General features: G+C 41.8%; 1 protein-coding gene across 2 annotated transcripts in view; it reads left to right on the top strand.

Moving 5' to 3' along the window:
• Positions 1 to 14,130, top strand: part of MAPKAPK3 (MAPK activated protein kinase 3) — a 78,619-nt gene extending 64,489 nt beyond the window's left edge. For both annotated transcript variants that reach the window (XM_032805851.2, XM_032805852.2), the window contains 6 exons: positions 5,113 to 5,239; positions 6,763 to 6,838; positions 7,075 to 7,199; positions 8,683 to 8,768; positions 11,287 to 11,367; positions 12,295 to 14,130. In XM_032805851.2, coding sequence (XP_032661742.1) covers positions 5,113 to 5,239; positions 6,763 to 6,838; positions 7,075 to 7,199; positions 8,683 to 8,768; positions 11,287 to 11,367; positions 12,295 to 12,453 — 654 coding nt within the window. In that variant the 3' untranslated portion in view covers positions 12,454 to 14,130. The remainder of the gene's footprint in view (positions 1 to 5,112; positions 5,240 to 6,762; positions 6,839 to 7,074; positions 7,200 to 8,682; positions 8,769 to 11,286; positions 11,368 to 12,294) is intronic.
• The last annotated feature ends 896 nt before the right edge of the window (positions 14,131 to 15,026 follow it).

Here is a 15,026-nt window from a genome sequence, read left to right as displayed (position 1 = left end):
TTAGAATTCAAAATGACCTTGACAAATTGCAGAATTGGCCTTTTATTGAATTTCATCTTGTTGATTTCAGACAAAGTACTAAACTTTGGAAGGAAAAATCAAATGTGCAACTACAAAATGGGGAAAAACTGCTAGATACAGTACAGCTGAAGAAGATCTGGGGTTACAGTGGATCACAAATTGAATGTAACTCATCAGTATGATGCAATTATAAAAAAAAGGCTAATATTCTGTGGTGTACTAACAGGAGTATTATATGTAAGACAAGGGAGTTCATTGTCCTGGTCTATCCAGCTGAATATTGTATCCAGTTTTGGGCACCACACTTTAGGAAAGATGTAGACAAATTGGAGAGAATCTAGAGGAGAGCAACAAAAATGTTAAAAGGTTTAAGAAACTAACCTATGAGGAAATGTTAAAATAACTGGGTATGTTTTGTCCTGAGAAAAGAAGACTGAGGGGAACATGATAAATCTTCAGATATGTCAAGGAATGTTATAAAAAGGACGGTAATCAATGTTTTTTTGTATCCACTGAAGGTAGGCCAAGAAGTAATGGACTTAATCTTCAGAAAGGGAGATTTAGGTTAGATATTGGGAAAATTTTTCTATCTGTAAGGATAGTTGAGTATTGGGATGGGTTTCCAAGGGAGGCTGTGGAGGTTTTTGAGAACAGGTAAGACAAACAACTGTCAGGGATTGTCTAGGATGCTATGTTTGGTCCTGCTTCAGGGTGTGCGGGCTGGACTAGATGACCTCTCAAGAATCATAGAATATCAGGGTTGGAAGGGACCTCAGGAGGTCATCTAGTCCAACCCCCTGCTCAAAGCAGGACCAATCCCCAGCTAAATCATCCCAACCAGGGCTTTGTCAAGCCTGACCTTAAAAACCTCTAAGGAAGGAGATTCCACCACCTCCTCAAGTAACCGAATCCAGTGCTTCACCACCCTCCTAGTGAAAAAGTTTTTCCTAATATCCAATCTAAACCATTCCCCACTGCAACTTGAAAGACCATTACTTCCTTGTTCGTCCTCTGCTACCATTGAGAACAGTCTAACATTCATCCTCTTGGAATCCTCTTTAGGTAGTTGAAAGCAGCTATCAAATCCCCCTCATTTCTTCTCTTCTGTAGATTAAACAATCCAGTCCCTCAGCCTCTCCTCATAATCTATTGTGCTCAGGCCTCCAATCTTTTTGTTGGCCCTCTGATGGATTCTTTTCCAAATTTTTTCCAATCCCTTCTCGTAGTGTGGGGCCCAAAACTGGACACAGTACTCCAAGATGAGGCCTCACCAATTGTCAAATAGAAGGGAATGATCACGTCGCCTTTATCTGCCTGTCAATGCTCCTATTTATACAGCCAGAAATGCCATAAGCCTTCTTGGCAACAAGGGCACACTGTCGACTATATCCAACCCTTCGCCTTGGTTCGCTGTAACCCACTAGGTCGCTTTCTGGCAGAACTGCTGCCTAGCCATTCGGTCCCTAGTCTATAGCAGTCCATGGGATTCTTCCATCCTAAGAGCAGGACTCTGCACTTGTCCTTGTTGACCTCATCAAATTATTTTGACCCAATCCTTTAATTTGTCTAGGCCCTCTGTATCCTATCCCTACCCTCCTGCATATCTACCACTCCTCCCAGTTTAGTGTCATCTACAAACTTGCTAAGGGTGCAGTCCACGCCATCCTCCAGATCATTAATGAAGATACTGAAAAAAAACGACCCTAGGACCGACCCTTGGGGCATTCCGCTTCATACCAGCTTCCAACTAGACATGGAGCCATTGATCACTACCTGTTGAGCCCGATGATCTAGCCAGCTTCCTATCCACCTTATAGTCCATTCATCTAGCCCATACTTCTTTAACTTGCTGGCAAGAATACTGTGGGAGACCGTAGCAAAAGCTTTGCTAAAGTCAAGGAATAACACATCCACCGCTTTCCCCTCATCCACAGAGCCAGTTATCTTGTCATAGAAGGCAATTAGGTTAGTCAGGCATGACTTGCCCTAGGTAAATCCACGCTGACTGTTCCTGATCACTTTCCTCAAAGTGCTTCAGAATTGATTCCTTGAGGACTTACTCTATGATTTTTCCAGGAACTGAGGTGAGGCTGACTGGCCTGTAGTTCTCCAGATCCTCCTCCTTCCCTTTTTTAAAGATGGGCACTACATTAGCCTCTTTCCAGTCATCCGGGACCTCCCCTGATCACCTTGAGTTTTCAAAGATAATGTCCAATGGCTCTGCAATCACATCTGCCAACTTCTTTAGCACCCTTGAATGCAGCGCATCTGGCCCCATGGACTCGTGCTCATCCAGCTTTTCTAAATAGTCCTGAACCACTTGTTTCTCCACAGAGGGCTGGTCACCTCCTCCCCATGCTGTGCTTCCCAGTGCAGCAGTCTGGGAGCTGACCTTGTTTTTGAAGACAGAGGCAAAAAAAGCATTGAATACATTAGCTTTTTCTACATCTTCTGTCACTAGGTTGCCTCCCTCATTCAGTAAGGGGCCCACACTTTCCTTGACTTTCTTCTTGTTGCTAGCATAGGTCCCTTCCAATCCTACATTACTATGATTCTATGATTTTTTAAATCAAATCACTTTTCATTAGCAATCTGAGCTGTTGTAACAACAGCAGGTAAAAAAGAGAGAAAAAAAGTGCAGTCCCGTCTGAATATTTCTTAAGTTGGCTCTCTCTCCAAGAATGTTTTAAAATAGCTAATGAAACAGAGGATGATGTTGGAAGGTGCTAGTACCTGGTAATTATTTGTGGCACAATACTGAAGAGAATCATTCCGGAAAGCAGGTCTGGATTTCAGACCCTAATTTAGAACAGTGGTAAGAACCTCAGGCTATTCCAGAGAAGCAAGAATGCCTGGCCTGCATACAGTATACACAGTTGCAAGACAGGTGTTGGTACACTCAGCTATCCTCTCCATAAGGCCATGTAGAACTATACCCCTGGCTATTTAGTGTTTCTCAGCATCACTGATAATGCCTCAGTCCCATTCAGCAGAGGAGATACAGCCTGTCCTGAAATAGACATTTGACACACTTGTACCATTTCTGTGCGAGCCCACTTTATACGTAGGATGTGTTTTATGGTTGGCACCCATTTGTTATGGCAGTGTCACTGCTTACAGGTCTTGCAAACTCAGCTCTGAGGCAGTCAAGATGTAAATGCAACTTTTCAAATATTCTTAATGTTATTGCTGAGTTCAGAATCAGGAGGAGTAGGGAGAGCTCACTTAACACTACCATGCAGAACTGATTTAAGGTACTAGCTAATATTTGCCAGCCTATTTAGTGGGTGAGATTTGGCAGGCTTTTGCTATTAAATTACTGTATTTACATAGTGTTTATAAGGTGCTTAGCAAAAATAAAGACTAAGACCAGTGCCCCCAAAGAGTGTACAATCTAAATACTCAATGTACAAATGAGGGATGGGATGTAACAAAGAACAGTTGATTTAGTGGTGGGGGTTAGCACCTGTCCTATTCCCATTCCACAACTTATTCATTTGTGTGTGTGTTTTTCTAGCATCTATTTCTGTTCACATTTAGTTGAAAGGAGGACTAGAGTTTGTAGGGCTCATGGAAGGAGTGTGTTTTAAAGAGGGACTTGGAGGATGATTTACAAGTTAAGGGACTACATTCCATGTACTTTGGCGGAGCTGAATTTGTGCCACTGCCAAACATAAGCATGAGAACTAGATGCTGGCTGGCTACACAACACGTGCCATATGCACAGCAGGTTAATGCAGAAATGGTACAAACAGGTTCGCCATTCCTCAATTCCCTCCTCCTTCAAGTCCTTCCTCAAAACATGTTTCTTCCATCCTAATAGCCCCAGTGTGGAAAAGGGCATATCTGTGTACAGAACTGTAATTTCAGAGCGTTTTCTTCTCCCTCCCAGTGAAGTTAAATAAAGTCCTTACTTACTAATATTTTAACTCTCAGTGCCCTTTGACTCAGTGATTAAGAACCTTCCTCCTCTTCTCTCACAGTGCACTGTGCAAGGGTGCTAGTACACAGATTGCAAGGACAGAATTAGTTCAGTTTTGGGGGAAAAGCTGTATCTTTGTGCTAGTTTTAATAGAATAAAAGCAGCAGAGAATCCTGTGGCACCTTATAGACTAACAGACGTTTTGGAGCGTGAGCTTTCGTGGGTGAATACCCACTTCGTCAGACGCAGGTAGTAATTTCCAGGGAGGTTATATATATGCCTGAGCAGCAGCAGAGATAACGAGGTAGTCAGTCCAGGGAGGGTGAGGCCCTGTTCTAAGCAGTAAGGTGTGAAAACCAAGGGAAGGAAAACTGGTTTCTGTAATTGGCAGCCATTCACAGTCTTTGTTGAGTCCAGAGCTGATGTGTCCAAATTTGCAAATGAATGAAGCTCAGAGTTTCTCTTGAAGTCTGGTCGCGAGTTTTTTTGCGTGCAGGATAGCCACCTTAAGTCTGGCTATAGTCAGGGAGGTTGAAGTGCTCTCCTACAGGTTTTTGTATATTGCCATTCCTGATATCTGATTTGTGTCCATTTATCCTTTTCCGTAGTGACTGTCCAGTTTGGTGGATGTACATAGCAGAGGGGCATTGCTGGCATATGATAGAATAGTGTCAGACACTGGCCATGGATCCGGTTCTTAAGATGAGCTGTTACCAGTACCCTGGTTTTTAGCTCCTACTGCCTGAATGCCTCATGGAAACACAAAGCACGGACCGATATCTTAATCAGATTAGATGCCATGTAGATCAGGAAGAATAATCCCCCAAAGTGTAATGCTCTAAAGAGGAATTCATAGAAAGCATGGTCCTACACCCATTGAAGTCAATGGAAATTTTGTCATTGACTCCAGTGGGTGCAGGACTGAGCCCATTTTTCTGTGATTATTGGGTTGGGAAAGATTTTGATGCCTGCTCCAGGCAAAGATGCTGCCTACTGTGGAAGGGGAATGATCCTAAATCTGGGTGCAGAAGTGAGGAGAGAGAGTGCAGCAGTTCATGGTTGGTAATGGGTGGCCGTGTGGATGAATTAGGAGTATAGCCCAGTAGAATTTATTTTGAGACCTTTCTTCTGTGTTGTTGCAATTACCTTTTCTCTTCGTGCCATTGCAGCCTGAAAACCTACTTTACACATCCAAAGAAAAGAATGCAGTACTCAAGCTCACAGACTTTGGGTTTGCCAAAGAGACCACTGTACAGAATGCACTGCAGACGCCCTGTTACACTCCTTATTATGTGGGTGAGTCTTCTGAGAGGCCCTCCTCCACGTGTATAATTATCTCAGTGAGCCTGGAGACCTCAGGAAAGCTCCCCATGCTGTGAAGGGCACCTCTTCTCTCCCACAGAGATGAAAAGGAGGAACCCAGAATTTTAATTGAGGTCATATTTGGACACAAACGTAGTCCCAACACAGAGTTCAAGCCCTTCTGCCTGGGAAGGAGAGAGAAAACGTAATGGCAAACTTGGCTACACAGAAGTAATGTTGGCTTTTTCAGTGTGGTTGATGTGATTAAATCCATAATCTGAACCCAGCCTTCACAACCATTGGAAGTTTTCTTGCAAAACTTCGCTTAGCATAAAAACATGGTGGGAAAAAACAGGGTGATTGATTATTCCCCCAACTATAAAGGCCCATTTTCCTAGTTTAAAAATGCAAGAATTCGTAATCCAAGAACAAAATTTAGTCTTGGCTGAAATATTGCCTTCCTTGCATCCAGCAGTGTGTACCAATGTATTGAATGTCTCATTACACTGTACTTGTACTAATTCTAGGGTACACCCACTGCAATCTTTAGGACAGTGATTTCCTCAAGATAGGATGAAAAGTCACTCTCCCTTTTGTATGGCTGAGTCAGTTTGCACTCATAAGACCTCTTTGGGGATGAGAAGGGATAATAAAAAGCCTTTGCTATTTTGGCAGAGCTGGTCCCCTTTGCTATACAGATGAAAGCCTATTTGATGTTTTTAATGGGGTAAGTATCTTCATGGGGGGTGGGGCAAAACACAAGTGATAATGGCAGAAACCATGTAAAGAAAAACAGCACTAGGAAAACAACATTGGGCTGTACCCACCATGCATAGGATCAGCACACTGACATGTTAAAGGAATTCATATCCACATATTTTAATGTCCTATATATTTGCACATGAACAGGCTGACTTTTCCCTTTCCATACCTCTATAAACCAGCATGAATTGCTCATATACTCAGAGAACCTTTTTCTTGCTAAGCAAACCTAAAAACAATTTGTTTCACCTAAGAAAAAAACAATTTTCCCTATCTCCCAAGCCCCTGATATCTTTTTTTCTCATTTTTGTACTTTCGTAAGAATTAGATGCAGTGGAGTATAATAATTCTGGCTGGAGTCAACCACATGCCAGGCAGGTGCTGTGCAAGACTTCCCCACATAGCTCTGTCAGTGCACTTCAGTTCCAATCTCTGCAATATGCACTCCTGGTTATTCCAATCCTGGCTCCCCATAAAGTCCTCAGCTGCAGCACCCTCTGCTACTTTAGCTCAGGACTTCTCCTGAGCAGAGATTTGCCAATGAGGAATTGTGCAGTTTTTCAGATTGACACCCACACATTTGGAGCTCCATAGAGATCACACCGCAGTTTGTAAATAGAAAAGATTACCTAGTGATAGCAATTGTTTATTTTTTCCTGCAACATATCTTTGTTGTCATTTTATACTGCTACTTGCTGTTTAGAGGTGAAGAAAATATCTGGGAATCAACTGTTTCTGATTTTTCCTTTCCTCAGCCCCGGAAGTCCTTGGTCCTGAGAAATATGACAAATCATGTGACATGTGGTCTCTTGGTGTCATCACATATATTCTGTAAGTATGAGATATAGGGACAGATGAATAAACAAGGGTAGGCCAGCTATTAGCAGACTCTCCACCCATATGTCTTGCCTACCTCCATCCCAGATACCATTGCACTAAGTAATGGACTAGTCACTGGGATTTTACTCATCCCATCTTTGGAAGAATCATAGGCTGTATGACTTTATATGGGACAAAGGAATATGGGGATTTCCTCATTATAACCATTCCATGCACCTCTCTTACAGCCTGTGTGGGTTTCCTCCATTTTACTCCAACACCGGACAAGCCATTTCCCCAGGGATGAAAACGAGAATTCGGATGGGGCAATATGGGTTTCCCAATCCAGAATGGTCTGAAGTATCAGAAGAAGGTAATTGAACTAGCCTGTGTCTCTGTTGCTCACACATACACACTGGCTGGTGAGATGGTGTTTACATTTCAGACTGTTTCTAAGGAGTCTTTCTTTTGTGATATCCTTTAAATCAAGATTTTATAAAATGATACAGGGAAGGGCTAGGGATTGATGCATTTCCTGAGCAGTGTGGAATGTAAATAACAGAAAACTTTTATTAAAGGGCACTTAGTGCTGGTGAGAGGTGTTAAACATCCCTGGAAACTGAAGACCTTAACCTATAGAACAGATAACAGTGTGATGCAAGGTGAGCTGCAGGGGAGAACTCAGACATTGGCCTCCTTATTGATACTGCCAACTTCTCAAAATAAATGTTGCGATGTGGACACTTATCATCCAGGTATTAGACTGACGTCAATTTCAGCTAAACTAGTGACCAAAGTCAGCTGTTGAGTGGTGACCTGGATGAATTAAAATCAGTGTGCTAGAAGTGGAAGGTTCTGATTCTCTGTTACTACACCAGTTTCCTAGACCACCTACTCTCACTTGCCAAACCATGTGTCAGGGATATAAGTTCAGCAGCTTCTGATCATACTTCTAATGATAGGATGGCTTGTTAGAAAAGAAGTGGGTTATGCTGTGATAACACCCTTTAATTTTTACTTATTGAGTGAAAACCAGATATCATCACTGTGTCACACTGTGACATGTGGTACAGCTGCCCATTATGGGATCTCATGGATGTGCATGCGGAGTGGGCCACTGCACATTTAATGTGAAGAACGATGCATCAGTTGTATGTCCCTGGGTGAATGCTCATTCTCCCCTGGATTCTGTTCCTATCCTCTCCCAGGACAGCAGTTCTTAAAATGCTAGAGGAAGGTGGAGAGAAGTAATTTATTTGGAAAACTTGTTTTCATATGGATGTGATTGAGGGTAGTTCCCTCCTAATTTGAACCTATTCAGCCCTCTCTACAAACCAAATTCAGCAGTGGGTTCCCTTAAGCCAGGGCTGAAAACTGTTTAACTGCTAGTATGGATGGGACAAAACTGATTATAGAAAGAATGATACGCCAACAGTGCTGAGAACAATTTTGTCTTGTATATGCTGTGGTCATTAAAGGTTTAGATATTATGTTGATGTAGAGCTACAGAAAACCCTCTGTTAGACAACAGCCAAGGTGTACGGTTTTCAACACTGGTCCAGCGAGACCCACTTCTGACACCTGTAGTCAGCAACAGGTTAGTTTCAGTGTGTAGACTGGCTCATAAAATCCCTAACCCTCGTCTCCTCTTCCTACTACCTTTCCTGTGTGCGTGTGTTTGTGTGTACATGTACGTATGTTCTCTCTCTGTCTCTCCCATGTCCTCTGCTTTTCAACGTGAGAGTAGACACAGGTAGGGGTCTTGAGCTGTATACGTTACCCTTCTTAATTCTTGTTCTGAAGATTGTGCTGGATATAGCTGAATACAGTGTGCTATGTTGGTCCTTGTCTTTCAGCCAAGCAGCTGATTCGTCACTTGCTTAAGACAGACCCGACTGAGAGAATGACGATTTCTCAGTTTATGAATCATCCTTGGATTAATGTGAGTCCTGTGTGATTTTTACAAAGGAGAGGGATGAATTTTTACCTGCAGAGCCTGAAATGCTCTGCCTGGCACAGGAAGGGGGAGTATTGTTGTTGTTATTACTCATTGTTAATTAGCAAAGACTTTACCCAATGTGCTCTCTGTAAAAGGACACCTGTCTGCAAAGAGACAGTTCCTCATTGTGGTACCAGAGGACACACTTTATAGTTCTTGTGAACAAGAACTAAGTACATCTCTACCTACTCTCAGCCAGGAGTTGTACTGACTGTAGCATGCGCCACCCTCCTCCCTTTAAAAAAAGCCATGGTACTTCATTGTTGCAGAACTTATGAAGAGCTATTATTAGAAGTCTCAGACTTAGCTATGTTGATATGAATTCAGAGCCTCACACTAAGGGAATTCTCATCCTTGGCATAGATGCCTGGGAAAGGGGAAGGATTTATGCACTGTAACCTATGAGAAAACAACAGAGACTGGTATACATGATGGTGTTGAGGAAACAGTTCAAGCCTTGCTTTGTCACTTGTTTTTTTTACTCCCAAGTATTTGAGCAGATGCCTCTATTTCATAAAGTAATATTTATTATCTCAAGCAGGAAGCAAATTCCTGCTAGGGTTCCAAGGTGCTATCGGGATGAGTCAAGCACAATGGCTTTTAGGGTTCGATCTCTGCTCTGTAGATGTCACTGAGAATGTTATAAATTTTCGATGTTCATGCCTAACACGGAGCCTGGTTCTCACTCCCATGAAAACAAACCCAAAGGAAACAGAATGCTTACAGTGCACAATCCTTTCTCCGAGGGATGGCGGTTCTAAGGAACTTCCCTGTCTATGCTCACCCCAGGAGGAAGAGACACAAACAACAACATAACTTCATATTGTGTCTTATTTTATTGTATTCATTGCTGAAGATAAGTCTGCACTTCTGCAATGCCTTTCATCTGAAGATCTCAAAGCCCTTTACAAACATGAAGGAATGTAGCCTTATTAGCCCCCTGTGAATCAGCTGGGTGTCCTCATTTTGTATTTGAAGCATGGATGAGGGCATTATCATTGCAGCCCATGCATCTCACGTGCAAGAGGATGTGGTTTGTCATTTAGGAGGAGCATGTTGTCCTCCAGTCAGTTGGTATGGAAGTGGCAGTCGGCAAACAGTAACTGTCAGCAGGTGGGGGCACTCTAAGCTCCTGCTCAGAGAAACTAAAATGCACTCCATGGTGCCAGTTTTCCATTCCCTCCTCCCTAGCCTATCCTTAACAAATCATGGCTTGGTCAGCAGGAGACTTTTTCCAGAGAAGGCACCAGCCGTGCTTTTGGCTTCCTCTTGCCATATTAGCTAGAGCAGGATTTAATTTTATGGCACCCTGACCTGGGTGGCCTTTAGGCACTACTACAATATAAACGTACAGAGATCTCTTCACCCTTTGCTGAAACGCAGCTTGCTTTGGTATGGAATGCAACAGCAGGAAAATTCTGTGCCCAACTGAATCTACAGTGTGAGCTGTAGACAGGCAAAATGTCATTGTTCAGCTGGAATTTAGCAAGGAAATTGAGCTAACAACTCTACCAAAAAGATCTACAAAACCTTTCTTGACAAGAGATCACGGACCTCAGTCTTAATTCTTATCTGAAAGAGCATCTCAAGCAAAACAGTTGTTGGGGCATTGAATGTGTACTTACTCAGGATAATAAAACTATGCATTGCTCTTCTGTAGCACCTTTCAGCCAAGGATCTCAATTATTTTTAGCCATTAATTGAGCCTCCCAACCTTTTCCTGTGAGTTATTGTGTACCTATTTTACATTTGGATGAATAATAATCCCTCATTCGTATATAGCACTCTCACTTGTATATAGCACTTTTCATCAGTAGATATCAAAGTGCTTTGCAAAAGGAGGTCAGTATCATTGTTCTCATTTTACTGATGGGGAAACTGAGGCACAAAGTAGCTTGGTTATTTGCAGCAAATACTGAGCAGAGCTGGGAATAGAGCTCAAGTGACTGAATTCCCAGTCACCTGTTCCAAACATTTGATTGTGTTTCCAGCTGCCAATTCATGCAGACCTTACTTTTCCTGAAAGGTTTCTTATGGGAGTACTACTGTATCCCTCCCTACATTTAAGGTCTGATGAGATCATAGCCAGTAGTACTATATGTGCAGAATGAAATTTCCCCTATCACAAATGCTAGAAGAAAAATAATGAACTGCTTTGAATGGGATACTTAATGAATGAACAGTTGTTAAAAACAAAGTATAATAAGAATACACAATATATGGTTTAAAAAAATCCTAGAAAAGAATAAAAAACAAATGAAATTCCAGACTGTGGCTTCTACATCCTCTTCGCCTTGGTGATATTTTAGGGGGATAATAGTACTTCTCTACGTTACAGGATAAATGCATTTGATTGTTGGGCACTCAGATTCTAAGGTAATAGGAGGCCATTTAGTAGCTTAGATAGGTCTTCTGCCTCACATACATTCATGCTTCTTTCTGGTTTTATTTCTCTCCTTAGAAATCAATGGTGGTACCGCCAACCCCTCTTCATACTGCACGGGTCCTGCAAGAGGATAAAGACCACTGGGATGAAGTGAAGGTCAGCCAAAGAACAGCTGCATGAATTATTAGTTTTGTGGTTATTGGAGATTCTTCCCAGAATGGGGTTTGAGAAGGGGTGGAGAGGCCTTTCTTTCCTTGGAATGAAAGAAATCCAAACATGTTAATGTATGGAAATACACATTATGGGCACCCAAACAACCTTAACTCTGCCCTGAGACACCACGAGGAAAAAGAGTGAAAAAGATCTAATTTGTCTTTTTAAAAAATCATTTAAATCTAATCTGGGACTCCAAACACTGTTGTGCATTGACCACAACTGTATGGTCATTACATTGTCATTATAGGGCAGACTTAAGGTTGTTTGGATTCTCTAACTCTGTTTCCAAACCTTAACATATTTGCATGTCTTTTAAGGTTAACTGTATTTTATAATGTTTGGGTTTGGGATAATTGCAACATCCCTGTAATGTATTTTAACCTAAATTAGTCATACGTTCTCTTAACTTTTAAACTACATTAAGACGGAGTTTTGTCTGCGAAATGAGTTAAGGCAAGGCCAAGACACTCATAAAATGTCATTAAAGGGATTGAGATGATAGTTTCATTTATGATTTTTCAGTCCCATGTCTCTATTTGATTGTATGTATTTTGTTCAGACCTCTTGGATGTTCTCTGATCACTTGACCACTAGTATGGTGCATTCTCTTGTAAATTTGAACTATTTTCTGTTTGCAAAATTCATTGACACTCACATAGGCAGCCTACATTGAGTGAGAGTAAGATTTTTGCTCCCTTACCTTGTTAGCAGGTGATAACTCTCCCAGGCAACAGAAAGGTCTAATTTATTATTGATTATAATATAACCTATGAGAGGGCTCCATTCTGTCAGACAGTCACTCATCAGTAGGATGGAATGGCTGTCTTGCCTATGTCTGAGTTTCACAGTTGTTCAATGTGGTTTCAGGAAGAGATGACAAGTGCTTTGGCTACCATGAGAGTGGACTACGACCAAGTGAAAATCAAAGACTTGAAAACATCCAACAACCGCCTCCTGAACAAACGCCGCAAGAAACAGAAACAGGCAGGCACCTCCTCCGCAGCCCCAGGATGTAACAACCAATGAGAATAAAGGAGAAGAGGCTGAAGACTTGAGGGTTAAAATTAAAAGGAACAAATAAAAATGAACAGTCAGCTCACCCTATACCACAAAGGGGCTGGCCTGAGAAAAAGAGGAACCTGGCCTGCAAATGGGGGGGAAGTGTTAAAGACTACATCATTCTAGAACTTTTTCTGGGCTTTGCTTTTTAAGGGGATTTGTTCTTGTCATATGATTTTTGCATTTTGCCAGGGGTACCTAGCAGTACCAGAAATTGTGGAATTTTGACACAGCTTTAGCTGTTTTGGGGCAGCAGAGGGTACAGGAGATCAAGTCTTAGGATACTGATGCACAAAGGTTTTAACTACAGCCTGTGAGAGTGACTTCTACTGTGATTTTAAGCTTGTGGAAGGGAAGACCAAAGTGTTCTGGTAGGAGAGGTTCAAGAGTTCAGACACGGGGAATGGAGTGAAACATCACTGCCTTCTTCACACAAGCAGCACAGTGTCAACTCTTGGTGTTGCTGGCGCAACTGAATCACAGCTCATGCTAGCATTGGTTAGAACAGTGAGTGTTTTCCAGGTTTAACTCCTACAGCTGCACATTATCAGCTGAACAGGGAACCACTGTCCTTGGTTTGAGAAAACCTTCCTGTGCAGCTAATGGATGGAATAAGGGTTTCTTCTTGCATTTCCTTATTCACACAGATCCTTAGTCTTATGTGAAATTCAGGTTTTATAGCACTTTTCTAATTCAGTAGTTTGTTCATTTTCTACAGTTACAATGATGCCATGTCTGTTCTATTGGCATATCCCTCTCTTGCGTTTTTTGTTTTTGTTTTTAAAATCTATGGCAGTATTTTACATAAAATTGTTTGTTTTTAATTAGGACTCAGAACATGTCATTAATCCTTCTGAGTCTGTGAACCTTCAGTGAATACACCTGGATAACTATCATATACACACCTCTTCTCTAAAGAGAGGCATCTGAAGTCCACAAAGAAATGGAAAGGGTTGTTCTCTGTAGGAAATCCCATTGGCTGACTTCATCCAGTGTATTATATGCCGGTCTTATGCCTGATGTAAGGTGCTTATTTCTATTAGGTTTTACCTGCTGTGCTTTAACAAGCAAACTTTAAACCTTGGGGAGTATCTTGACCCATTCTGACACTAGCAAGTGTAAACCTATGTCAGCAATACTGCTGGATTCAGAGTCCCACTATGGATATGCACCCATTGTCTTTTTTTCCTAATCAGACTTCTGTTTTATGGTATTCTAGCTGTGGTTTGTTAATTTGTTCTTCTACTTTATGTTCAGATTGTTTCCTCTTACTTCATTATGGGTTTTATTTGAGGCGAGCAAAATATCAAGAATGTTGAGAGTTTTTAATGTGAAATTAAGTGCTTCCATTGGTGAAAATAAACACATTGTAACATGGGAAATGAGGGCCTGAAAGGGTCAGACAAGAGGACAACAGTGTATAGGAAGCAAAGCAATCATGCCAAACAGGGTCTGGATCTTCCAATCTATCTGAAAGCCACACTGAACTTGTTACCTCTCCACTGAAGATTTGCTTGATGCTTTGATCTTACAGATGGGCGTGCTCCCATATAGGAAGCACTGGCTATCCCTACAAACCATCCACTTTTTTTTGGTAATCTTAGGATTTTACAAAATTATTTTAATAAATCATGATGTTCCAGCATTTCCAGCACTACAGTAGTCGATGTTTTCATTGAAATGTTGTGTGGTTTCATGATACAGTCAGGGCCGGCTCTAGGCACCAGCGCAGCAAGCAGGTGCTTGGGCTGGCCAACGGAAAGGGGCAGCATGTCCAGCTCTTCAGCAGTGTGTCTTTCAGTCTCTCTCAGGCTACGTCTACACTACAGGATAAATTCGAATTAGCTTAAACCGATTTTATAAAACAGATATTATAAAGTCGATTGTGCGAATCCACACTAGGCACATTAATTCGGTGGTGTGCATCCATGGTCAAAGGCTAGCATCAATTTCTGGAGCGGTGCACTGTGGGTAGCTACAGTAAAATAATGAGGCCAATAATGTCGATTTGCGTCCACACTAACCCTAATCCGATATAGTAATATCGATTTTAGCATTACTCCTCTCGTTTTGTAGGAGTACAGAAATCGATTTAAAGAGCCGTTAAATCGATATAAAGAGCAGTGTAGTGTGGACGGGTCCAGCGTTAAATCGATTTAACACTGTTAAAATTGGTTTAACAGCATAGTGTAGACCAGGCCTCAGAGGGAAGGACCTGCCGCCGAATTGCCACCAAAAGATGAAGTGGCAGCGGTAGAGCTCCAATCGTGGCTTCCCCCCCCCACCATTTGGGGCGGCAAAAACTCTGGAGCCAGACCTGGATACAGTACCAGGTACAGTCATCTTTGAGGATTTTGCCAGGAAAGGAAAAGTTTAAAAAGGAAAAATGTCACCTGCATTCAAAGGCTGGCCAGCGTATCTGAACATCTTTTTGCTTGCAAAGCTTTGTTTTTAAAATATAAATGTGTAAATGAAAGCACTGAAGGGTTATTTTATGTTATCAGTCTAGCTACTCCCATGACCATAGTGTATCTCACATT

Source organism: Chelonoidis abingdonii, chromosome 16 (genome assembly GCF_003597395.2).
Source record: "Chelonoidis abingdonii isolate Lonesome George chromosome 16, CheloAbing_2.0, whole genome shotgun sequence".
Classification (NCBI taxonomy): domain Eukaryota; kingdom Metazoa; phylum Chordata; order Testudines; family Testudinidae; genus Chelonoidis; species Chelonoidis abingdonii.
The sequence above is the reverse complement of the archived record's forward strand: the minus strand, read 5'-3'. Positions and strand labels throughout refer to the sequence as shown.